We start from the raw sequence: 21,533 nt of genomic DNA, 5'->3' as shown, positions 1-21,533 counted from the left end.
TTACATCCTAATGCTACAAAAGCAAGTTTATTGCCATACTGTGCCAATATTATCTTTTTACAAAAAGTTAATTCAACACTCTTTATTTGCTTAAGGCAGAGGGATACCAAATGCGCTGGTGGATGGAGGGTGGGTTCCAGGTGAAAGTGCCCTCAGAATTCATGCCAGGACCGACAGAGGCTGCTGACATGTATGATCAAGAGAGGTGCTCAACACTGACACAGGGGGAGCAGCACAATGCCGAAGTGCTCTTCAGCAGCAAATACCCCGATTTGGGGTATTTATTTGAGAGTGCAGTCAACAAACAGCTTAGGCCTTTCCAGGAAGCTGTGCTAGACCTTATTGCTGCTTCATGGAGACAGTGAAGGGTGTATAGCCCTTACCGCTCCCTGGCCAACACCCTTCCCTTCCCTATCTCCCTCCTGGCTCACAAGTTATGGAATGACCTCTGAACTTTGCACTCTATTTACGTGACCATTTACCCTGTCGTTTGACTATGGTACACGCAATTTACTCTGATCATGCACTTCATAAGTTTTATTTTTTTCTTTGTGTTTATTTTTGGGCGGTGAAACCGCCCCTATAAGTGAGGTTTGGAAATTTGTACAATTATCCTGCGCTGTTATTGGCCAAAAACTTACCCCGCCTAACCCTGCACCGTGATTGGCCAATCACAATCTATTCAGGACTGTGATTGGCCAGTGTCACATGACACATGTGCATAGCCCTATATAAGAAACCATAACTTTTAAAAAAAACATAAATTTGTTTTTTTAAAGTTATGGTTTCGTCCATCATAAAGAGTGTTTCAATAAATGTATTTATCTTTTGTACATGATTGGTTGACTCCATTCAGTATTGTGATTAGCTAGCAAGACACCGCCCACTTCACACAGGGTGTGATTTTTTTAGAATATTATGCTCATGTCATGGCTTTTTATCTTTTATTTATTTATAGGTTTTTGTTCTCCAACAATGTACTTACATTAAAAATGTATACACTATTGACTTATTCATGTCTGATTGTTCTGATCAAATTACATGATCTAGGTTACATGTATGAATAAAAGGATTGTGTACTCCCATTATATTGTTGGTGCAGCAGATTCCAGAGAATAGGGGGCAACATGAAAGCATTCAAACAATGAATAGCAAACACTGAGGGTTACAGCAAAGATAATTTAGTCTCTAGTTAGGCTTTCGTTACAGTGTCTAAGATGATATGATCTATTTCAGATTGGCTAATCAGAAACTGGAAAGGTTGACTAGTCTCCTGTATGTTTTAAGTAAACCAGCCTATGATGATGAGTCAAACAAAGGGGCTTTGAGGAGTGTACAAGATGATGCTGTAAGTCATCCTATACTGTAAGTACTAAGTCTGTTTGGGTCATTAACTGGACAGACATTGATTTAATCAGTATAGTTCACCAGAAACTGGTGTAGGCCTACAGGTCTCCAAAATATTGCTACAGTAGATATTTGTGAAATGGCCCAATTTTTTTCTGCAAGACACTTGCTTCGGAATTTCCAGATCACGTTATTTTCAGTGGCAGTTCATCTGTTCATTGTGGCACATCAAACGAAAAACATAACATTTTCCAAAATAATGAAAACGCAATGCTTTAAAAGTATTAGCATCATTTTAATATTGAAACATGCCCAAAGATGACATTGAGAGAAATAGTTAACAATCATTTCCTTCCCCATTTCTCTCCTGCCATTTCCTCTCACTGTCGCAAGTAACCCCCTATTGACCTACAGTATATTTGTTCATAAATTACTGTCAAGACAATGTATGTTTTGGTTCTTCAAATTGAAAATAACATGGAGTATTAATCAATTAATTAGTCACACATTAATATAGTTCAAAATTGCATAAATGTATAGATATTACCCCTTTGGTCCTGTCTAAAAGTCTGAAAGAAATATAAGGCCCAGAGCATTGTAAATGGATAATAACCAATGTTGGAAACAAATGATTGCATCAGTGTCTTGAATTGACAAGGATTATGGATATTGGGATGAAACATGAACAGCATTAACGTGATATGAAGTAGAGGAGTTGACTAGCTATATTGCGTGTGTGTGTGAGAGCGCGTTTGCGCGCGTGCGTGTGTGCATGTTTGTGCACCCACGAGAGCGCGCTTTTTGGCCGCGCCCATATAGCTCTGTCTGCCTGTACTCCTTTACGTCCTCAGAACACATATAAATGGGCATGGCTTCACATGTAGCGTAATTTCTGATCCTTCAACTAAGTTAAAATGTCAAGACGAGGGTATTGACAATGTGCCACTATTTTTGTATTGAAATATTTATTAACTTAAGTATTGAAATGTCTATTATATATTGAAATGTTTATTACCATATTATGTAACCGTGCATACTTTGTAAACCTGAATAATTACAATAAAGTATATTAAAAAGGAAAGGAGGAAAAGGTCTAGGCAAAGGGGGCGCTAAGCACCATCGCAAAGTGCTTCGTGATTTTGTTATGACCCTGGCCTAGGGGAACCAGGGAACATAGCAAAAACAAGGGAGACGCAGTGTAAAAAGTATACTTAATATTTATTAAAGATCAAACCCAAATCAAACAAACTATAATTCAACATATGAGGTGTGGAAATCAGTAGTCAGTAATGTAATGTGTGTATGTATGAGTGGATGGTGTAGTGTGGGTGCGAGTGTTGTATGTATTAACAAATGTTGGAAGGAGTGCAGGTAGGGAAGTGCAGAAGACAGAGATCTGCCAAAGGACTGGGGAGCAGGCTTTTTATAGGGGCGTGAGCACCTGGGCCCAGGTGCACACCACTTAGCCTGATGACCTGCATCAATCTGCTCCCCAAGTCCTAGGAACCAAATAGAAACAAACAATTAGAAGGGAAACACAACATAACCATATAACCTAAGTGAAACATATGAAGGTGAAATACATATAGCAACTACACATAATACAGGGAACCGTCACACCCCCCCCCATAAAGACGGAGTCCCAAAGGGAACACCGGCACCTAGTCAAACTCATATATATACACACTCAAACAGAATTAACTTATTAAAGGGGAAATCCACCCATTTTCAATATTTAACTATGTCATTAATATAGCATAAAGGAGTTGTGTGGAAATAAGAAAAAAATAAAAATAAAATTAACATTGCAAAAAAATTTAACATTGCAAAAAAATTAACATTGCAAATTACACTGTGATGACTCATCACAGTGTAATTTGCAATGTAAATTTTTTCTTATTTCCACACAACTCCTTTATGCTATATTAATGACATAGTTAAATATTGAAAATGGGTGGATTTCCCCTTTAAGGGCACTCCTCCAATGGCCAACGCCCCCCCTGTCACCAGCCTCCACCCCAGCAACTGATATCAAGGAAGCATTTAAGGGATGAATGACAAGACAAGAAAAGGAACCACAGAGAACACCCCGAACCTTATTCATCAGAGACCGGAATAGCGCGTTCGCCACCACGCTCTCCATTTCTTTACCATGTCCAACTTTAACGAATAGGACCACCAACCTCTGGTTCGGCTCCTACAGGAATTCAGACAAATTATGAGACTCATGGCCAGTATAACTTTATACAAGCCCAGTAGGCTGTACCTACAAATATTGAAGCATTCAAACAAACACCGCCTCCCAGCCGTTACGGCCTGGCGGAGACATCCATCTCCGCCTCCCAGCCGCTCCATGCCTGGCGGATAGGCTATATACACCTATTTCACAAATGTATGCTTCAACTCAAAGATCAGAGACCAAAACAGAACAGCATTCAACATCGACATCAACAAGAGAACGAGACCCGAACATATTATGGACCATTTGTACTCCATCGGCCACCACTACCAGACTCATTGAACTCCTTACCACCGCCTGCCCAAAACTCTCCCCGGTGCGTCAATACGTAATCGTCTGCGAGAGCTGCTGCCTCAGCCGCGCCTTCTGCTCACTGATATAGGTTGCCACCTGGGCCGGAACAGAATCTCTGAACTGCTCCAACAGCATCAAGTCGCATAAACCTTCATAATCAGTTACCTCTGACGCGGCACACCAGCGACTGAAATGGGTGTTCAAATCACGGGCAAACTCCAGATGAGTCTGCTTCTCACCCTTTCTCCAACATCTAAAACGCTGACGGTACGCCTCGGGAACGAGCTCATATGATTTAAGCACCGCAGCCTTCACAGAGGAATATTTCTGACTGTCAGTTGCACTTAAAGCTGAAAAAGCCTCTTGCGCCCTGCCAGTCAAAACGCACTGTAACATTAAAGTGCGCACCGAGTCTGGCCATTTACGTGCATCGGCCACACGCTCAAACAGCGCAAAGAACACCTCTGGGTCCCGCTCTGAAAACTTTGGCATTAGTTTTAGATTACCAGAAATCTCAAAAGACGGCTCTGCAGGTTCTGATACCTGTACCACCGCTGGCATCTTACCGTGCTTTATCAAATCCAACCTGGACTGCTCTACTTGCAATTTAGCCTGTTCAGTTTGCTGTTTCATTTTCTCAATTGCATATTGCGTATCTAGCCTCACTCTATCCTGCTCGGCTAGCAACTTAGCTTGCACAGCTTGCAACTTAATTAACTCTATTTGTTGCTCAAATGTTAATCCTGGGGCCAATACCACCGGTGCAGGAGGCACCACCACAGTGGCATCTAACATAGGGGGAGGAGGAGAAACCTCCTCTGACGGTTCCACATGTGAAAACAAATCTTTTTTCAACACAACCAATAAACTCTCTTTTAACCTTTTATCACCAGACTCAATTTTAACCTTATAATGCTCCGCAATTTTAAGCAATTGGTCCTTGGTGCATTGGTTTAAAAGCTCCTCTGAGGGAGAGTCCACAAACTCTTCTACAGTAACCATCCTGGCTTACGTGTGCTTAGTTAGTACCAGCTGGCAAACCAAATTCACAAAAAAAAAAGTATACAAGTGCCCCTCTATTTACTCCCCAAACTAACTCCACCCGTCTTCATGCCGGTTTGCGGAGGGTATTTATGCACTGAAGGCCACCGCAAAGGCCTAGCTCATACCAAGGGGTAGGAAAAGCAACCAGTAGCTGGCGACCTGCATCCAGCCCTTAGCTGTGCCCCCGAGACGGAATGCGCACGCACCGGTACCCACTCGCTATCTACAGCCGCTCCTTGCACATAATCCACCCCCCAAACTAAACCCTGCTACTATTACCCCCTATTTTGTTAAGTAAACTAAACCTAACAGGGACACTCATATTAATTCAAACAAAAAACAGCCAGAAAACTTTTTTTCTCCACTTAGCAGCACCAATAAACCAGGAAAAAAAAAACTCCCCACCCGCACAAATTTACTCAAATACTAACTTTAACCAAACAAATTCACTGCATCTCCCAAACAAAAAGCGCGCAAGATTATTTTGCTACTCACCGGACCGTGCCAGTTGAACAAACAGGAATGCAAGGGAATCCCCGGAAATCCCCACTGACGAGCCAATTGACTACCACAATGTGGCACAAACAAATGCAGAAGGGAGAATCACTTAACTCACCAAACTTACTGCACAATCAAAATTTTACGGAACGAGCCCCCATTTTGTTATGACCCTGGCCTAGGGGAACCAGGGAACATAGCAAAAACAAGGGAGACGCAGTGTAAAAAGTATACTTAATATTTATTAAAGATCAAACCCAAATCAAACAAACTATAATTCAACATATGAGGTGTGGAAATCAGTAGTCAGTAATGTAATGTGTGTATGGATGAGTGGATGGTGTAGTGTGGGTGCGAGTGTTGTATGTATTAACAAATGTTGGAAGGAGTGCAGGTAGGGAAGTGCAGAAGACAGAGATCTGCCAAAGGACTGGGGAGCAGGCTTTTTATAGGGGCGTGAGCACCTGGGCCCAGGTGCACACCACTTAGCCTGATGACCTGCATCAATCTGCTCCCCAAGTCCTAGGAACCAAATAGAAACAAACAATTAGAAGGGAAACACAACATAACCATATAACCTAAGTGAAACATATGAAGGTGAAATACATATAGCAACTACACATAATACAGGGAACCGTCACAATTTATATATATAATATTCAGGGTATCACAGACCCCGCTATCTGCCGTCTAGCTCGCCGTGGCGGAGTGAAGCGTATCTCTGGTCTGATCTATGAGGAGACCCGTGGTGTCCTTAAGGTTTTCCTGGAGAACGTGATTCGTGACGCCGTCACCTACACCGAGCACGCCAAGAGAAAGACTGTGACCGCCATGGATGTTGTCTATGCTCTGAAGAGACAGGGACGCACTCTGTACGGCTTCGGCGGGTAAATGACTGACTGACTTCTACCAACAACCTAGACCTGGTTCAGAGCGTTAGTGAGTTCCCTCTAACGCCCTGGAAGACCCCTCGCTCTGCGCATGTACAAGGAATTCCACTGCCCTGCCAGCGCTCAAGAGTAGTGAAAATAAACTAAACCATTTCGCTTCACCGAAGCAAAGGCTGTTTTGTGTTGTTGAAAGTCTATTCTCGGAATGCGCGAGCCGCTCAGCACCCCACCTACTCTGTAAAATACACTTTTTGGGCAGAAAATAAAATATGTCAGCGAGACGGAAATAAAATGTATTTACTCCACAGTGCCCTCTACAGATCTGGAGGATTTGCTTACCATCAACCAAAATCTGTAGAGGGCACTGTGGAGTAATAAAAATAATTTCCGTCTCGCTGACATATTTTATTTTCTGCCCAAAATTTTTATTTTACAGAGTAGGTGGGGTGCTGAGAGGCTCGCGCATTCCGAGAATAGACTTTCAACAACACAAAACAGCCTTTGCTTCGGTGAGTAGCGAAATGGTTTAGTTTGGCGGCTTTCTCGGTCTTCTTGGGGAGCAGAACAGCCTGGATGTTGGGCAGCACACCGCCTTGAGCGATGGTCACTCCACCCAGCAGCCTGTTGAGCTCCTCGTCGTTGCGGACGGCCAGCTGGAGGTGACGGGGGATGATGCGGGACTTCTTGTTGTCACGGGCAGCGTTTCCAGCCAGCTCCAGGATCTCAGCGGTCAGATACTCGAGAACAGCCGCCAGATAGACTGGGGCGCCGGCACCAACACGCTGGGCATAGTTGCCTTTACGCAGCAGCCTGTGGACACGGCCCACGGGGAACTGGAGCCCGGCACGAGATGAGCGGGTCTTAGCCTTCGCCCTGGACTTTCCTCCGGTCTTGCCTCGTCCACTCATGATTTAGCTGTATTTCTTGAATTAATCTACAAAGAAATGTGCTAATGGAATGAACACGAAACCTTTTATATCTTCAACTCAGTACTGTCTGTGAGCGCCCCACCAATCATAAATATGAATGAGAGCGCGGGGTGAGTGTGTATGAGTTCCCCTCCAATCACCTATAGTGGCGTGAACGGTTCCTCCCAGAGAAGGAGGTTCCTGACCATGAATGAGAGCGCGGGCTGTGTATGAGCTCCCCACCAATCAGCACTAGACTCGTGACGTGATCGTTTCCTCCCAGTCTAAACTCTGGTTCCTCCCCAAACAAGGAGGTTCCTGACCAGAGACCAATCAGAGAAAGACGGCGTCTCAGAGCCGCTGAGATAAAGTGCAGGAGTTTGCGCTCGTTTCATCACAACTTCTAACTTACTCTACAGAGTCAGACAGAGAGAAATGGCAAGAACCAAGCAAACCGCTCGCAAGTCCACCGGTGGCAAAGCCCCAAGGAAGCAGCTCGCCACCAAGGCTGCTCGTAAGAGCGCACCGGCAACCGGTGGAGTGAAGAAGCCTCACCGTTACCGTCCTGGTACAGTGGCTCTGAGGGAGATCCGTCGTTACCAGAAATCTACCGAGCTGCTGATCCGTAAGCTGCCCTTCCAGCGCCTGGTGAGGGAGATCGCCCAGGACTTCAAGACCGACCTGCGCTTCCAGAGCTCCGCTGTCATGGCCCTCCAGGAGTCAGCCGAGGCTTATCTGGTCGGTCTGTTTGAAGACAATCTGGGAACCCATCGCCAACTGAAAATGAAAAACAGCGCCCTCTGCTGTTTGTTCTATGTCTGTTGGCTCTGGGCGGAAGAAAACGTAACGCCAGTGCACAAGGAAACCGGGGTTTAGGTCTGCCTTCAGCTTTCACTTCCGGTGGGTGCCACTATGTTTTCATTCCCACTAACAATATTTCTACACGGAACACTAACACCACTTCTCCCAGAGAACATGGATCGTTTTGGTTATAAGCCCACTTGTTTCTATGATGAAAGAGTAAGTTAAAATGTGAATAATCTTTCCGTGGTTTTGTCTGCTCCGCGGACGCTATTGTTAAATTAGTTTGGGTTTGTTTCGAGGAGGAAAGATCGACGGACATGTGAATCCCGCCCACTACATTTGATTGGGTAAAGCGCGGCCTGCTTCCTGATCTGAAGGCACGCCCACTTGTAGCCCAGTGTGTACATGTTATGACGAGCCTTCACGACAGATTCCAACGCAGTGCAGAATCTGTTCTTGAGAGATTAGTTTGAAGACACCAATCTGTGCGCCATCCACGCCAAGAGGGTGACCATCATGCCCAAAGACATCCAGCTGGCCCGCCGTATCCGTGGAGAACGTGCTTAAACTTATCTGATACTGCCACAACCCCCAAACGGCTCTTTTAAGAGCCACCCACTTATTTCTGTAAAAGATTTCCACTTATTAAAACTGTTAGCCATACCGTTATGGCTGTAATTATAGCAGTCAAACTATAAACGTTTGTATAGAAGTTCATAATATTATAAAGGGAAATCTGTAATTCCCATAATGATATACTGGGCTATTTGATTGGGGTCTCTCTTTACCATATCTAAACCTTGGTAAACACAATAAAACATGATTGATAATAGAGCCCTCCAAATAACATCTCCCCTGGTTCTGGTGACTGCTATCCTCGTGTGAGTGGGCCACGTTTTTGTTTTTCCAAAAATATATATATATATTTAAAAAATATGTATATAAAAAAATATATATATAACTATATAACTATATATAACTATATATATATATATAGTGAAAAATAAAATCCGTCACCAGGACGTGAGTTTTCAATGAGTCTATAACATGCTCAATTGAGTTATAATGGAGTTACGACATCTGCATAGGCATTATAGGGACAGACAGACGGGTACAAAGGGAGTCGGGTAATCTGCTAACGGTCATTGCATGAACAGGTGTACTGTAGACTCATGTAGGCTATTGTGTAGACTGCAGATTGATCTGGTAAGGGTGTTAAAATGCAGCAAAATGGAAAGAACACCAGAATGTAAGGAACCATTAACAATATTTGAATATGGAATTGCAAAAGTATATTAAAATATTAGTGAGTAGGCCCTAATTTGTTGTGAAAACAAATGTGTAATATTTTCCCCAAGTCTGCATTTAAAGTTAAATAAAAAAGAGCAGAATGAATTACTAACTGGTCCTAGAAAAGTAATCTAAGCCTAACACCAGAAATGACCTCCCCCTAAACGGTTTACTGGGCATATACGTGTATAGTGTTGATTGATTACTTGTGTTGTAATGGAAACAAGCCCCTATATGGCTTTTTGTGTTACCCTTTTAGCATCATTGTACAATTGTACCACTGTGCTATTTGCAAACTGTTAATTTAGTATTCAATCAATCAAAATCAGACGATGTGTCAATTCAAATATATGAGTAATACATATTTGCTCCCAGGTAGCTTTACCAAAGAAAACAGTTCACTTGTGATATGTTTACTGAACAGTTCTGTCCCATGCTGCTATAAAGGTAGGCCTAATTGATATGGGGATGGACATATTTGTTATGGCAGTCCCACTGTTTTCATACAGAACGCAATGATGAATCAATCATAACACGGGATGAAGCAGGATATACATTGCATCATGGAGTTTTAAAATGTGAAGGGTACGTACTGGCTTGTGTACCAGCATGTCTGTGTCCATAAGCAAGGTACAGACAGCGACAGTTGATTGTATAAGATAAGCTTTATTGTGTTTACTTTAGTTTGATCAGATGTATTACTCACAGTAAGTTATTTGTCCACAATGAACAAAGCTTTCCACCATTCAATAGCTGTCAATGGGAGTTGCTGCTAAACAGTTAACTAAACAGATAATAAAACAAGAGTATAGTTCATGTCATCCTGTCGTTGGGTATGTCTGCTAAGAGTATTACGAGGATTGGTGTTAATGTAACATAGTTTAACATTGTTTTAGAAGGAAAATGATGGGGGAATTGTGTTTTGCCCGTTGAAGAGTGAGATGTTGAGCCTATCAATACAAAACCAGAGCGTTCTTCGCGTCTCAGATAATGTTCATGACAAAAAGGCACAAGTGTGCTAGCAGTGTGCCCTTTGTTACATTTCATAATATACACAGTCGTTTATAATATGTTGTTTTTGTCGAGGAGAAAACACAAGTGGCACATTAAGCCACCTAGAGAAGAGGGGCTCTGTGTGCGATGAGTCTACATGGTTCTCATGTTGTGTTTAAATCCAGCCCCTTCACTGTGTTCTCCACCAGTCTAATCTACCGTACCAAGACAAGCTACGACGACCCGAATCTGATAGAATCATGGCAGAAGTTGCACCAGCTCCAGCTCCGGCTCCGGCCAAGGCCGCCAAGAAGAAGGCAGCTCCCCGACCCAAGAAGACCGGCCCCAGCGTCGCTGAGCTTGTCGTCAAGGCCGTGTCCGCCTCCAAGGAACGGAGCGGTGTGTCCCTGGCTGCGGTCAAGAAAGCTCTTGTTGCCGGCGGCTACGATGTGGAGAAGAACAAGGCCCGCGTCAAGATCGCCGTCAAGAGTCTGGTAGCAAAAGGCACCCTGGTTCAGACCAAAGGTACCGGCGCATCTGGCTCTTTCAAGATGAGCAAGAAAGTTGTAGCAGTAAAAGCGAAGAAGCCTGCTGTTAAGAAAGCTGTCAAAGCAAAGAAGCCCGCTGTTGCCAAGAAACCCACCACCGCGGCTAAAAAGCCAAAGAAGGTGGCGGCGAAGAAGCCTGTAGCCGCCAAGAAATCGCCCAAGAAAGCCAAGAAGCCTGCCGCCAAGAAGGTAGCAGCTAAAAGCCCGAAGAAGGCCACCAAGAGCCCTAAGAAAGTAGCCAAGAAGCCTGCAGCAGCCAAGAAAGCCCCAGCCAAGAAGGTTGCCAAGCCCAAGGCAGCAAAGAAGGCAGCTCCCAAGAAGAAGTAAATAGTCGTAAACCTATTCCACCTTTATCCACAAAAGGCTCTTTTAAGAGCCAACCACAACTTTTTATAAGAGTTTCTATTTCTCATTTATCACATGTTTAATGACCATAAACCAGTGGTTCTCAACCAGTGGTCCAGCAAATTTAGTTAATATAGCATCACAATCATGCTGCAGCACTATGAGCTTGTAGGTCTGCTATTTTAGAAAAAAAACATCAAAATACTTTTCAGAGGGGGGGGGGGAGGAATCTGCATGTTTTGGAGTTGGCTGTGTCTCCTCAGCTCTCCTGCCAGATCCTGTCTCCACCGTCACTTTTGAGTAAAGGCTTGAAGCTTTAAAACGACCCCCCCAACCATATTAAAATGAGTGCAGGACCAATTGTATGAAAATGGGGTGATGTGGCCCTTTAAGTAAAATAATAACGCAATGTAGAAGTACAACAAAGCAATGCATTCAACATGTTACTTGAGTACATGTTAATTAATACAAGAAAAAAAGCTGGGGGGGAACACAAGTATCGTTAAGAGCACACACACACACACACACACACACACACACACACACACACACACGCTGCACGCACACGCACACACACACACACACACACACACACACACACACACACACACACACACACACACACACACACACACACACACACACAATAACATAAAATAGCAGTGTAAATAGATTGATAGATACCGATAGTAGCACTCTACTGGACTATGGAACTTGTTTAATCTGCACACATCAAGTGTCACATCAAGCGTGCACACATGCATAGAAATCCTCCTACATTGTACTATAATTGACATACTGTTTTAGGTTGTTCTCTGAAAAGTCTGTCTTTACTACATCATATCAGATACTAATTTACTCAAGTTACGTGTAACATTTATTTGTCATGAGTAAATAGTATACATTATATTACTGTATATTCTCTATTGCTGTATATTATTTATATTTTTCACTATTCACGTTGAAGAGATGTGTTTTTTTTTGTGACTGTGAACCTACCCATGAAGTGGATTTTATATTGAAAAAACAAAACAAAATAAATGTAAACAATAAACAAAACGTTTTTGTCATGTTGAGCGCTTTATCCCAATGCCTGGCTTACAATGATTTTATAATACAGTATTCTTAAAAAGACATGGTATACATACTGCCGGATAAGTGGGAATAGTTCATTGCATCCACCAAGTCTTTATAACCATGCGCAATATAACCGTTGGAGGTCATTGTTTTGACTGATTGATTGAGTATTTTATTTGCAGTTTGCAAAAATAAGCACAGTTCAATACAGGGTCTGCCGGAAGGTGTACAGATCACACGGGACTTAAATGGCACTGGATGAATGATCGTGCTAGGTGTAATCACCCGAACCTAGTTGTATCCCATACCTGAATGTGCAGTATCACTTTGATTAAGTTGGTAAAAGGATAGCCCCTCGGCCTTAATCAGAAATCAATCCACCAAAAAATGGCAAACGCAAATCCAATGTTAGCCAACAGGCAAACTGATTGGAAGAAATGTTGTCTTTGTCAGATAGACAAAAATAATGATGACCTAGTATCACCACCAACCCATCATGTTCCTCAACATGATGGCTACACCATGCTTGCCATGGGCATAGGAGAGTATATATTTACATTGAGATTTTTTTTTAATTATGTCTTGTCTGTGTTTACTGTATGCATGTTGCACTGAGGAGAATGACATGTTGCTCCTACATTAATGTTCTATGGGAATGACAATAGCAGCCACGGCCTCAAGGTCTGGAACAGCAGCCTGTGTGACAGCTTTTAACACCAGGCAACCGGGTTCATGAACACAGCCTGTCTGTCTGACAGACAGATCTGCGTCTGCAACGCGTCACAATGTGATGTGTTGTGAGCTTGTAGATTGGCTATTTTCAAATAGCCGATAGATAAAGTATAGCCTACAATATGGTTGAAGTGGTTAAACTGATCTTGATGCTATATGAAAACAAATCGCTAGGGACCCCCTGGAACCTCCTCAAGGAACCATGGGGTCCCCGGACCCCACTTTGAGAACCAATGATTTATGTTACTACTTTATGTTATGTCTCTTTTACTTCTAGAGCACAGCATGTCCTTTCAGAGGTCCATACTGACTTTGATAAAGTAAGTGTAGGGTCACACATTGGACAACTGAATTGAAACTTGAAATACATAGAGCTGAATTCTGTCCAAACTGACATGACCTTTCTTTTGTAGACCCTCTGGTGTACTCCAGGGGAAGTGTGCTTATGTTGCTAAGTCTTGTTCGCTGTTCGTTCTGTCTGTCTGTCTGTCTGTCTGTCTGTCTGTCTGTCTGTCTGTCTGTCTGTCTGTCTGTCTGTCTGTCTGTCTGTCTGTCTGTCTGTCTGTCTCTCTCTCTCTCTCTCTCTCTCTCTCTCTCTCTCTCTCTCTCTCTCTCTCTCTCTCTCTCTCTCTCTCTTGTTCTAAATGGTTAAGTACATTTACTCAAGTACTGTAGTGGAGTATTTCCTATTTTCAGTACTTTTACTTCTACTCCACTACATCTCAGAGGCAAATATTATACTTTTACTCCACTATCGTTTGAAAACTTCAGTTACTAGTTACTTTGTAGCATACTAACCACTTCAGCCCTTTATACTTTCCGGCCATTTGAAAATAGCCAATCTACAAGCTCACAATGCATTGAGATGCCATGCATGTACAGCTTGTAGATCTGCTATTTTAAAAAAAAATGTGTATATTTTGATGCAAATACTTTTGTACTTTTACTGAAGTAAATGTTCAATTCCGGACTTTTACTTGTAACAGAGTATTTCAGTATTGACACTTATACTTAAGTAAGAAATGTGAATACTTTTTCCACCACTGATGGTCAAAACAAGTTAATACTTTCAAAATCATTCAAAAGTAGCAGAAATAGCCGATCTAAACGGTGTGAGCTTGTAGGGTCTGCTATTTTCGCTATTTATTATTATTATTTTAATGTTTTACATTTCTAATCCCACGATTGTGTAAAATAACTGTGATTATCTCGCGTAATTGTGCTCAGACTAGAGTTGGGTAGAAGGTGTTGAATAATAAACAACATTATGGGAATTAGATGATCATAATAGTAAGTATTTACACAATGATTTGAACGCATACAGATGTGCAAGCCGAGGTTTTCCATAAGCAGGATGCGACCTCTAGTGGTAGAGTAGTGAAAAAACATTGTATTGTCACAGTCTGAAAATAAATAGCAGTATTATTAAATACACACCATGAAGGAATGTTAGTTGACAGGGAGTAACATAAATGTCCACACAATCAAATCAGATGTTAGATTGTTATTAGTGAGTTCTCTCTCTACGGTATGCCACACACCTTAACATCTGTTATCTTCTGCTATTTAACTGACATGGCCTCATTCTCCATGCATCGTATATTTTACACGACTCATATTACGATTATTTTACATAGCCTGCCCTAGGCTATATCTGATTGCTTTATAAAGCTAAGTTTGTAGTAATTGTCCTTTATTTACGCGACCATTTACTTGTCGTCTCTGATCATGCACTTTGAAAATCACACTGGATAACTGAAAGTTATAGACGCTGAGAATAAGTAATTCTCTGATTGGTCAGTGGTCAGGAACCTCCTTCTCTGGGAGGAACCGTACACGCCACTAGTAGTGATTGGAGGGGAACTCCAGTCCACACTCACCCCGCGCTCTCATTCACATTTATGATTGGTGGGGCGCTCACAGACAGTACTAAGTTGAAGATACAAAAAGCACTGTCACTGTTCCTCAGCACATATCTTTGTTATTAAACTCTAGAAATAAAGCTAAATCATGAGTGGAAGAGGTAAGACCGGAGGAAAGTCCAGGGCGAAGGCTAAGACCCGCTCATCTCGTGCCGGGCTCCAGTTCCCCGTGGGCCGTGTCCATAGGCTGCTGCGTAAAGGCAACTATGCCCAGAGAGTTGGTGCTGGAGCCCCGGTCTATCTGGCGGCTGTTCTCGAGTATCTGACCGCTGAGATCCTGGAGCTGGCTGGAAACGCTGCTCGTGACAACAAGAAGTCTCGTATCATCCCCCGTCATCTCCAGCTGGCCGTGCGCAACGACGAGGAGCTCAACAGGCTGCTGGGTGGAGTGACCATCGCTCAGGGCGGTGTGCTGCCCAACATCCAGGCTGTTCTGCTCCCCAAGAAGACCGAGAAAGCCGCCAAGAAATAAATCTACTTCTTTCGAAAAAACAAAGGTTCTTTTAAGAGCCACCCACTGTTTCAACATAAAGAGTCCATTCTAATGCCCTCGAGGGGAGGGGAAGGAAACATGTATCTGCTAATACTAAATAAAGGTGCCAGCATACTCTGCATACCCATTTCTAGACACAACAATGGCACACGGACAATCTAATTAACACTCAATTCACAATATAGTTCCCCATTTTTCAACACGCTTCTGATGTCCCAGACACCTTCACTGTTTGGATTACTGCTAATTTTGCACTGTAGATGAAAATGGTCACGTTATATAACAATACTAAAAGTACGATTGCAGGTGCCAGGTTTCATATAGTCATCTACTGCTGGTCCCTTACTTTGTAAGTCATCTCTGATGCAATGTGTAGGTGATGCCATGACATGTCTGAATGACAGGAGAAGAGTTTACATTTGCTTTGTATTCGAATCAACTCTCACTTGAAAATGTGGGTGGTCCTTAAAAGGACCTTTGTGTTTACTAAGCAGACTATGCAGTTTACTTGGCGCTGGTGTACTTGGTGACAGCCTTGGTGCCCTCAGACACGGCGTGCTTGGCCAGCTCACCGGGGAGCAGCAGGCGGACGGCGGTCTGAATCTCTCTGGATGAGATGGTGCGGCGCTTGTTGTAGTTAGCCAGTTTGGAGGCTTCACCGGCGATGCGCTCAAAGATGTCGTTGACAAAGGAGTTCATGATGCCCATGGCCTTGGAAGAGATACCGGTGTCAGGGTGGACCTGCTTCATGACCTTATAGATATAGATGGCATAGCTCTCCTTCCTGGACTTTCTGCGTTTCTTACCGCCCTTGGTGGCGGTCTTGGTGACGGCTTTCTTGGAGCCCTTCTTGGGCGCTGGCTTAGCTGGTTCAACCATGGTTCTTTCTCGAAGTAAGAAGTAACGGAAACTCCGATTCGCACCACTATAAATACCAGGCCAATGCAAATGAAGTGTGCTACTCCCAGCACATGATTGGTGCCACTGCTTATGTGACCCATAGAGGGAGGTGTCTTACACTGTCTTTGTTTCTGCATAATGTTTTCCCGCCTGCATCATCCATTTATCCCGCTAACATATAGACTAGGGATAAAGTATAATAAACATGAAGGGTAAATCTTATTCTATATTTGAATTGAAATTAATAGTCCTATTCCACGCTTCAATTTCAATCCAGTTGTAACACACTTTCTATCTATGCATAATGTGTACTATACTATATATAGTCTATTATATTTTATATTATAGTCTATTAAAATAGACTATTGCTACTAATCCCAGATGATACTTCTATGACCCATGTCCGTGACCAGTTGTACCCTACCTCTATGGTTGTACCACACAAAGGGTTAGGGTTTTGATTTGATCATGTTCATTATAGCTGGGATAAGTGGGGTCTCTGACTTCAAACACATACTTGGAGACATGTGTAATTTTGTGACATGGATTAAGTTGTTCCCTTTAAACGGTCCCATATGGTCTATAGCAGTTAGGATTCCTGGTTTGAACCCAGACTGGGCGGGTTTGACTCCCGTTATGGGAATCCATTCTATTCCAAACTAAATCAGGGAGTATGACATGATGCTGGCAAGTGGGTGTGTGTGTAACAAACTGTTATAGTCCAAAAAACAACTGTTTATAAGCATAGTAGCACGGTCAAATAAAGTCACTCTCTAGACACTATAGAAAGTGCTGGACCAATTGGTTGCCCTATCTTAAAGGATAAAGGATAAAGGATAACTGTCTTAACTACAGTCTTCATCTTAATATTGAGTTGACTATATAAAACGTCTTATAACAATTACATTCGTGTTATATTAGTTATCCTCTTGGAATGCATTGTGTGTAGCTTGCTGGAAGATTTTCACAAGTGGTTTTCTTGATAAGTGACATGTTGAATCATGGCCACAACGGTCTACTTTTCCTTGAGCCAACCATGCCCCCCACTGGCGACTCTGAACAGCATACAGACAGATTTAGAGACAGGTTAGCTTGGCTCATGTTTGAATGGCAGTTTATTCAAATTCCACACAACTCACGCGCTGGTACCTTTGGTCTGAACCAGAGTGCCTTTTGCTACCGGACTCTTCCGAGTCAGTTTCATCTGCTGTATAACACCTGCAATCATGCAATTTCATTATGGAAGTAAACTCTGTACTGAAAGTGTGGGTGGCTCTTAAAAGAGCCTTTGGATTGTTGGCAGAAGTCAGTCAGTCATTGTTAGTCATTTATCCGCCGAAGCCGTACAGAGTGCGTCCCTGTCTCTTCAGAGCATAGACAACATCCATGGCGGTCACGGTCTTTCTCTTGGCGTGCTCGGTGTAGGTGACGGCGTCACGGATCACGTTCTCCAGGAAAACCTTGAGAACACCACGGGTCTCCTCGTAGATCAGACCGGAGATACGCTTCACACCGCCACGGCGAGCCAGACGGCGAATGGCGGGCTTAGTGATACCCTGGATGTTATCACGAAGCACTTTACGATGGCGCTTGGCGCCTCCTTTTCCAAGACCCTTTCCGCCTTTCCCTCGACCAGACATTTTGTTGCTATTTGGTTATAAATGAATAAGATGTAACTGCTAAGGCTGAAGCCATGTCTATTTATCTGTGTTTTGAGGACGTATAGGAAGACAGGCAGCCCGCTCTGCACTGGGCGTTGCCTGAAAAACTGCAGCCCCACCCCCTTTATTCTGTGTTCTGCATGACAATAACCTCTCCAACGGTTATATTGGGCATGGTTATAAAGCTGAGACTTGGTGGAAGTAATTAACTATTCCCATTTATTCCAGTATATATACCATGTATTTTCAAGAATATCGTATTATAAATCCTTGTAAGCCAGGTATGGGGGTAAAGCAGTAAACATAACAAATACATGTTTTTGTTTATTGTTAACATTTATTTTGTTTTGTTTTTCAAAATAAAAACACTCACAACATTCACATTATCATGGTCAGTAGTAGGTTCACAGTAAAAAAAAATATATCCAGACTTCAACATGAATATTGAAAGATATACATAATATACAGCAATAGAGAATATACAGTCATATCATTTATACTATTTGCTCATGACAAATAAATGTTACAAGTAGAGTAATTAGTAGCTGAAATGATGTAGTAAAGACAGACTTCTCAGACAACGGCACAAAAACACTATCTATACATCTATTTACACTGCTGTTTTAAAACAATGGTGAAAATGGAATCCACGTTGACTGTGTGCAAAAATCTGATCATTATATGTTTATATAATATCATATGTTTAAACTTTGTGGTGCCGCTATTCTTGTCTCCCTTATAAAATAGAACATTTAGACATGAGACAAACGTGTCATGGATAATCTATAGATGTTTTCACTGAGCTCTATTTCAAATGCATCACCTTGGAGCCTAAAATAGGCTACCTAATGAGACCGAATCGATAAGACATTTAGAAAGACCAACTTAAAACAGTGGACTACCACCCTAAAAGGTAATTTTATTTGAAGACTGGGCTCTGATTTAGTTGGTTTAACTAAAACATTATTTTTGGCTTTCATCCGTCTCCCTTTTGTAATGGCTTCTAGGTAAGAGTTATAATATACGAAACATGTTACCAATGGTTTATAGTCATTAAACATGGGAAAATGCGGAAATAAAAACTCTTGTAAAAAAGTTGTGGTTGGCTCTTAAAAGAGCCTTTTGTGGATAAAGGGACAGGTTTATATTAGTTTACTTCTTTTTGGGAGCTGCCTTCTTTGCTGCCTTGGGTTTGGCAACCTTCTTGGCTGGGGCTTTCTTAGCTGCTGCGGGCTTCTTGGCTACTTTCTTGGGGCTCTTGGCTGCTTTCTTCGGGCTTTTAGCTGCTACCTTCTTGGCGGCAGGCTTCTTGGCTTTCTTCGGCGATTTCTTGGCGGCCACAGGCTTCTTTGCTGCCACCTTCTTTGGCTTTTTAGCCGCGGCGGGTTTCTTGGCAACAGCGGGCTTCTTTGCTTTGACAGCTTTCTTCACAGCAGGCTTCTTCGCCTTCACTGCTTCCTTGTTAATCTTGAAAGAGCCAGATGCGCCGGTGCCTTTGGTCTGAACCAGAGTACCTTTTGCTACCAGGCTCTTGACGGCGATCTTGACGCGGGACTTGTTCTTCTCCACATCGTAGCCGCCTGCAACCAGAGCTTTCTTGACCGCAGCCAGGGACACACCGCTCCGTTCCTTGGAGGCGGACACGGCCTTGACGACAAGCTCAGCGACGCTGGGGCCGGTCTTCTTGGGTCGGGGAGCTGCCTTCTTCTTGGCGGCCTTGGCCGGAGCTGGAGCTGGAGCTGGTGCGACTTCTGCCATGATTCTATTAGATTCTGGTGGTAGCTTGTTTTAATGTTATGTCTCGGTACGGTAGACTAGACTGGTGGAGATTACAGTGAAGGGGCTGGACTTAAACACAACATGAGAACCATGTAGACTCATCGCACACAGCCCCTCTTCTCTAGGTGGCTTAATGTGCCACTTGTGTTTTCTCCTCAACAAAAACAAGATATTATAAACGACTGTGTATAATATGAAATTTAACAAAGGGCACACCTTCTAGCACACAAGTGCCTTTTTGTCATGAACATTATCTGAGACGCGAAGAACGCTCTCGTTTGTATTGATAGGCTCAACATCTCACTCTTCAAAGGGCAAAACACAATTCCTCCATCATTTTCCTTCTAAAACGACGTTAAACTATGTTACATTAACACCAATCCTCTTAATCCTCTTAGCAGACATACCCAACGACAGGATAACATAAACTATACTCTTGTTTTATTATCCGTTTAGTTATAAATAGAAGGTTTTCTGACCTTAGTAAACACACTCCAGTTGATGGCAGCGACTCCCATTGACAGCTATCGAATGGTGGAAAGCTTTGTTCATTTGTGGACGAATACATTACTGTGAATAATTAACATCTGATCAAACTAAAGTCAACAAAATAAAGCTCATCTTATACAATCAACTGTCGCTGTCTGTACCTTGCTTATGGAGACAGTCAGACATGCTGGTACACAAGCCAGCACGTACCCTTCACATTTTAAAACTTCATGATGCAATGTATTCTGCTGCATCCCGTTTTATGATTAATTAATCAGAAAACAGTGGGACGGCCATAGCAAATAGTATATTCCCATATCAATTGGAACTATACCTTTATAGCAGCAGGGGACAGAACTGTTCAGTAAATATATCAAGTTACTTTCTTTGGTATAAAGCTACCTGGGAGCAAATATGTCTGCTTTTGATTGATTGAATATTTACTTTATTAACAGTTTGCAAATAGTACAGTGGTACAATTTTACAATGATGCTAAAAGGATAACACAAAAAACGCTAGGGGCTTGTTTTACGATATACAATTACATCATCGGGGCGTCCTTATTTGCTCATTTGATTTTCCTATTTGTCTCATCTGTTTAAGAAAGTAGGTAGCTGATATATTGCACTTTTACCTTAGCGCTAGGTAGGCTATACTCTATAGTTGCTTGTTTTAAAAGAGAATGCACTTAAGACTTCTGGTAATTAGTAGTGTCGTTCCCTACCTGTGTTGAATGCACTTATTGTAAGTCGCTTTGGATAAAAGCGTCTGCTACATGACTGTAATGTAATGTCCTTGAAAAAGAGAGCTTGCTTTCAGTGGGCTACTGGGCTTCCCTGAATAATTGAAGGAAAAAGAAAAGATGCAGACTAGGAAAAAGTCATTCGCCTTATTATTACCTATGTCACCTAATCACTTCTGATCAAACTAAAGTACAGTAACAAGAAAGAGAGAGAGAGAGAGAGAGAGAGAGAGAGAGAGAGAGAGAGAGAGAGAGAGAGAGAGAGAGAGAGAGAGAGAGTGTGTGTGTGTGTGTGTGTGTGTGTGTGTGTGTGTGTGTGTGTGTGTGTGTGTGTGTGTGTGTGTGTGTGTGTGTGTGTGTGTGTGTGTGTGTGTGTGTGTGTGCGCGCGCGCGAGAGAGATATTCATTTAGTATGCTAATGTACCAACGTGGGACTTTGACTCTTTCACTATACAAAACATAATCTGTGTGTGGCTCAACATGGTTATCTGAAGGTGTCTTAATATTTTTACTTTTGCAATTCCATATCCAAATATTG

At 42.5% G+C, this 21,533-nt stretch overlaps 7 protein-coding genes across 7 annotated transcripts; 3 read left to right on the top strand and 4 right to left on the bottom strand.

Annotated features, from left to right (window-relative positions):
* Positions 1 to 6,112: 6,112 nt before the first annotated feature.
* On the bottom strand, positions 6,113 to 7,220 carry LOC308100675 (histone H2A-like; the record flags this gene model as incomplete). The annotated part of the gene is made up of 2 exons (XM_080449741.1): positions 6,113 to 6,216; positions 6,818 to 7,220. 2 exons carry the CDS (start codon positions 7,218 to 7,220, stop codon positions 6,113 to 6,115), a joined length of 507 nt encoding a protein of 168 aa, XP_080305867.1.
* Positions 7,221 to 7,655: 435 nt separating this feature from the next.
* Positions 7,656 to 8,611, top strand: LOC308100357 (histone H3.2-like; the record flags this gene model as incomplete). The annotated part of the gene is made up of 2 exons (XM_080449378.1): positions 7,656 to 7,962; positions 8,488 to 8,611. The coding sequence occupies 2 exons, from the start codon at positions 7,656 to 7,658 to the stop codon at positions 8,490 to 8,492; spliced, it is 312 nt and encodes a 103-aa protein (XP_080305504.1). The 3' UTR covers positions 8,493 to 8,611.
* Positions 8,612 to 10,567: 1,956 nt separating this feature from the next.
* LOC308100933 (histone H1-like) lies at positions 10,568 to 11,182 on the top strand (the record flags this gene model as incomplete). Its single annotated transcript, XM_080450137.1, has 1 exon — positions 10,568 to 11,182. One exon carries the CDS (start codon positions 10,568 to 10,570, stop codon positions 11,180 to 11,182), a length of 615 nt encoding a protein of 204 aa, XP_080306263.1.
* A 3,837-nt stretch (positions 11,183 to 15,019) lies between these two features.
* Positions 15,020 to 15,403, top strand: LOC308100943 (histone H2A-like; the record flags this gene model as incomplete). The annotated part of the gene is made up of 1 exon (XM_080450148.1): positions 15,020 to 15,403. The coding sequence occupies one exon, from the start codon at positions 15,020 to 15,022 to the stop codon at positions 15,401 to 15,403; it is 384 nt and encodes a 127-aa protein (XP_080306274.1).
* Positions 15,404 to 15,928: 525 nt separating this feature from the next.
* Positions 15,929 to 16,303, bottom strand: LOC308100952 (histone H2B-like; the record flags this gene model as incomplete). The annotated part of the gene is made up of 1 exon (XM_080450157.1): positions 15,929 to 16,303. The coding sequence occupies one exon, from the start codon at positions 16,301 to 16,303 to the stop codon at positions 15,929 to 15,931; it is 375 nt and encodes a 124-aa protein (XP_080306283.1).
* Positions 16,304 to 17,652: 1,349 nt separating this feature from the next.
* On the bottom strand, positions 17,653 to 17,964 carry LOC308100959 (histone H4; the record flags this gene model as incomplete). Its single annotated transcript, XM_080450164.1, has 1 exon — positions 17,653 to 17,964. The coding sequence occupies one exon, from the start codon at positions 17,962 to 17,964 to the stop codon at positions 17,653 to 17,655; it is 312 nt and encodes a 103-aa protein (XP_080306290.1).
* Positions 17,965 to 19,137: 1,173 nt separating this feature from the next.
* LOC308100937 (histone H1-like) lies at positions 19,138 to 19,743 on the bottom strand (the record flags this gene model as incomplete). Its single annotated transcript, XM_080450140.1, has 1 exon — positions 19,138 to 19,743. The coding sequence occupies one exon, from the start codon at positions 19,741 to 19,743 to the stop codon at positions 19,138 to 19,140; it is 606 nt and encodes a 201-aa protein (XP_080306266.1).
* Between the last annotated feature and the right edge of the window lie 1,790 nt (positions 19,744 to 21,533).

Source organism: Gymnoscopelus braueri (genome assembly GCF_963280865.1).
Source record: "Gymnoscopelus braueri genome assembly, chromosome: 14".
NCBI classification, from domain to species: Eukaryota; Metazoa; Chordata; class Actinopteri; order Myctophiformes; family Myctophidae; genus Gymnoscopelus; species Gymnoscopelus braueri.
The sequence above is the reverse complement of the archived record's forward strand: the minus strand, read 5'-3'. Positions and strand labels throughout refer to the sequence as shown.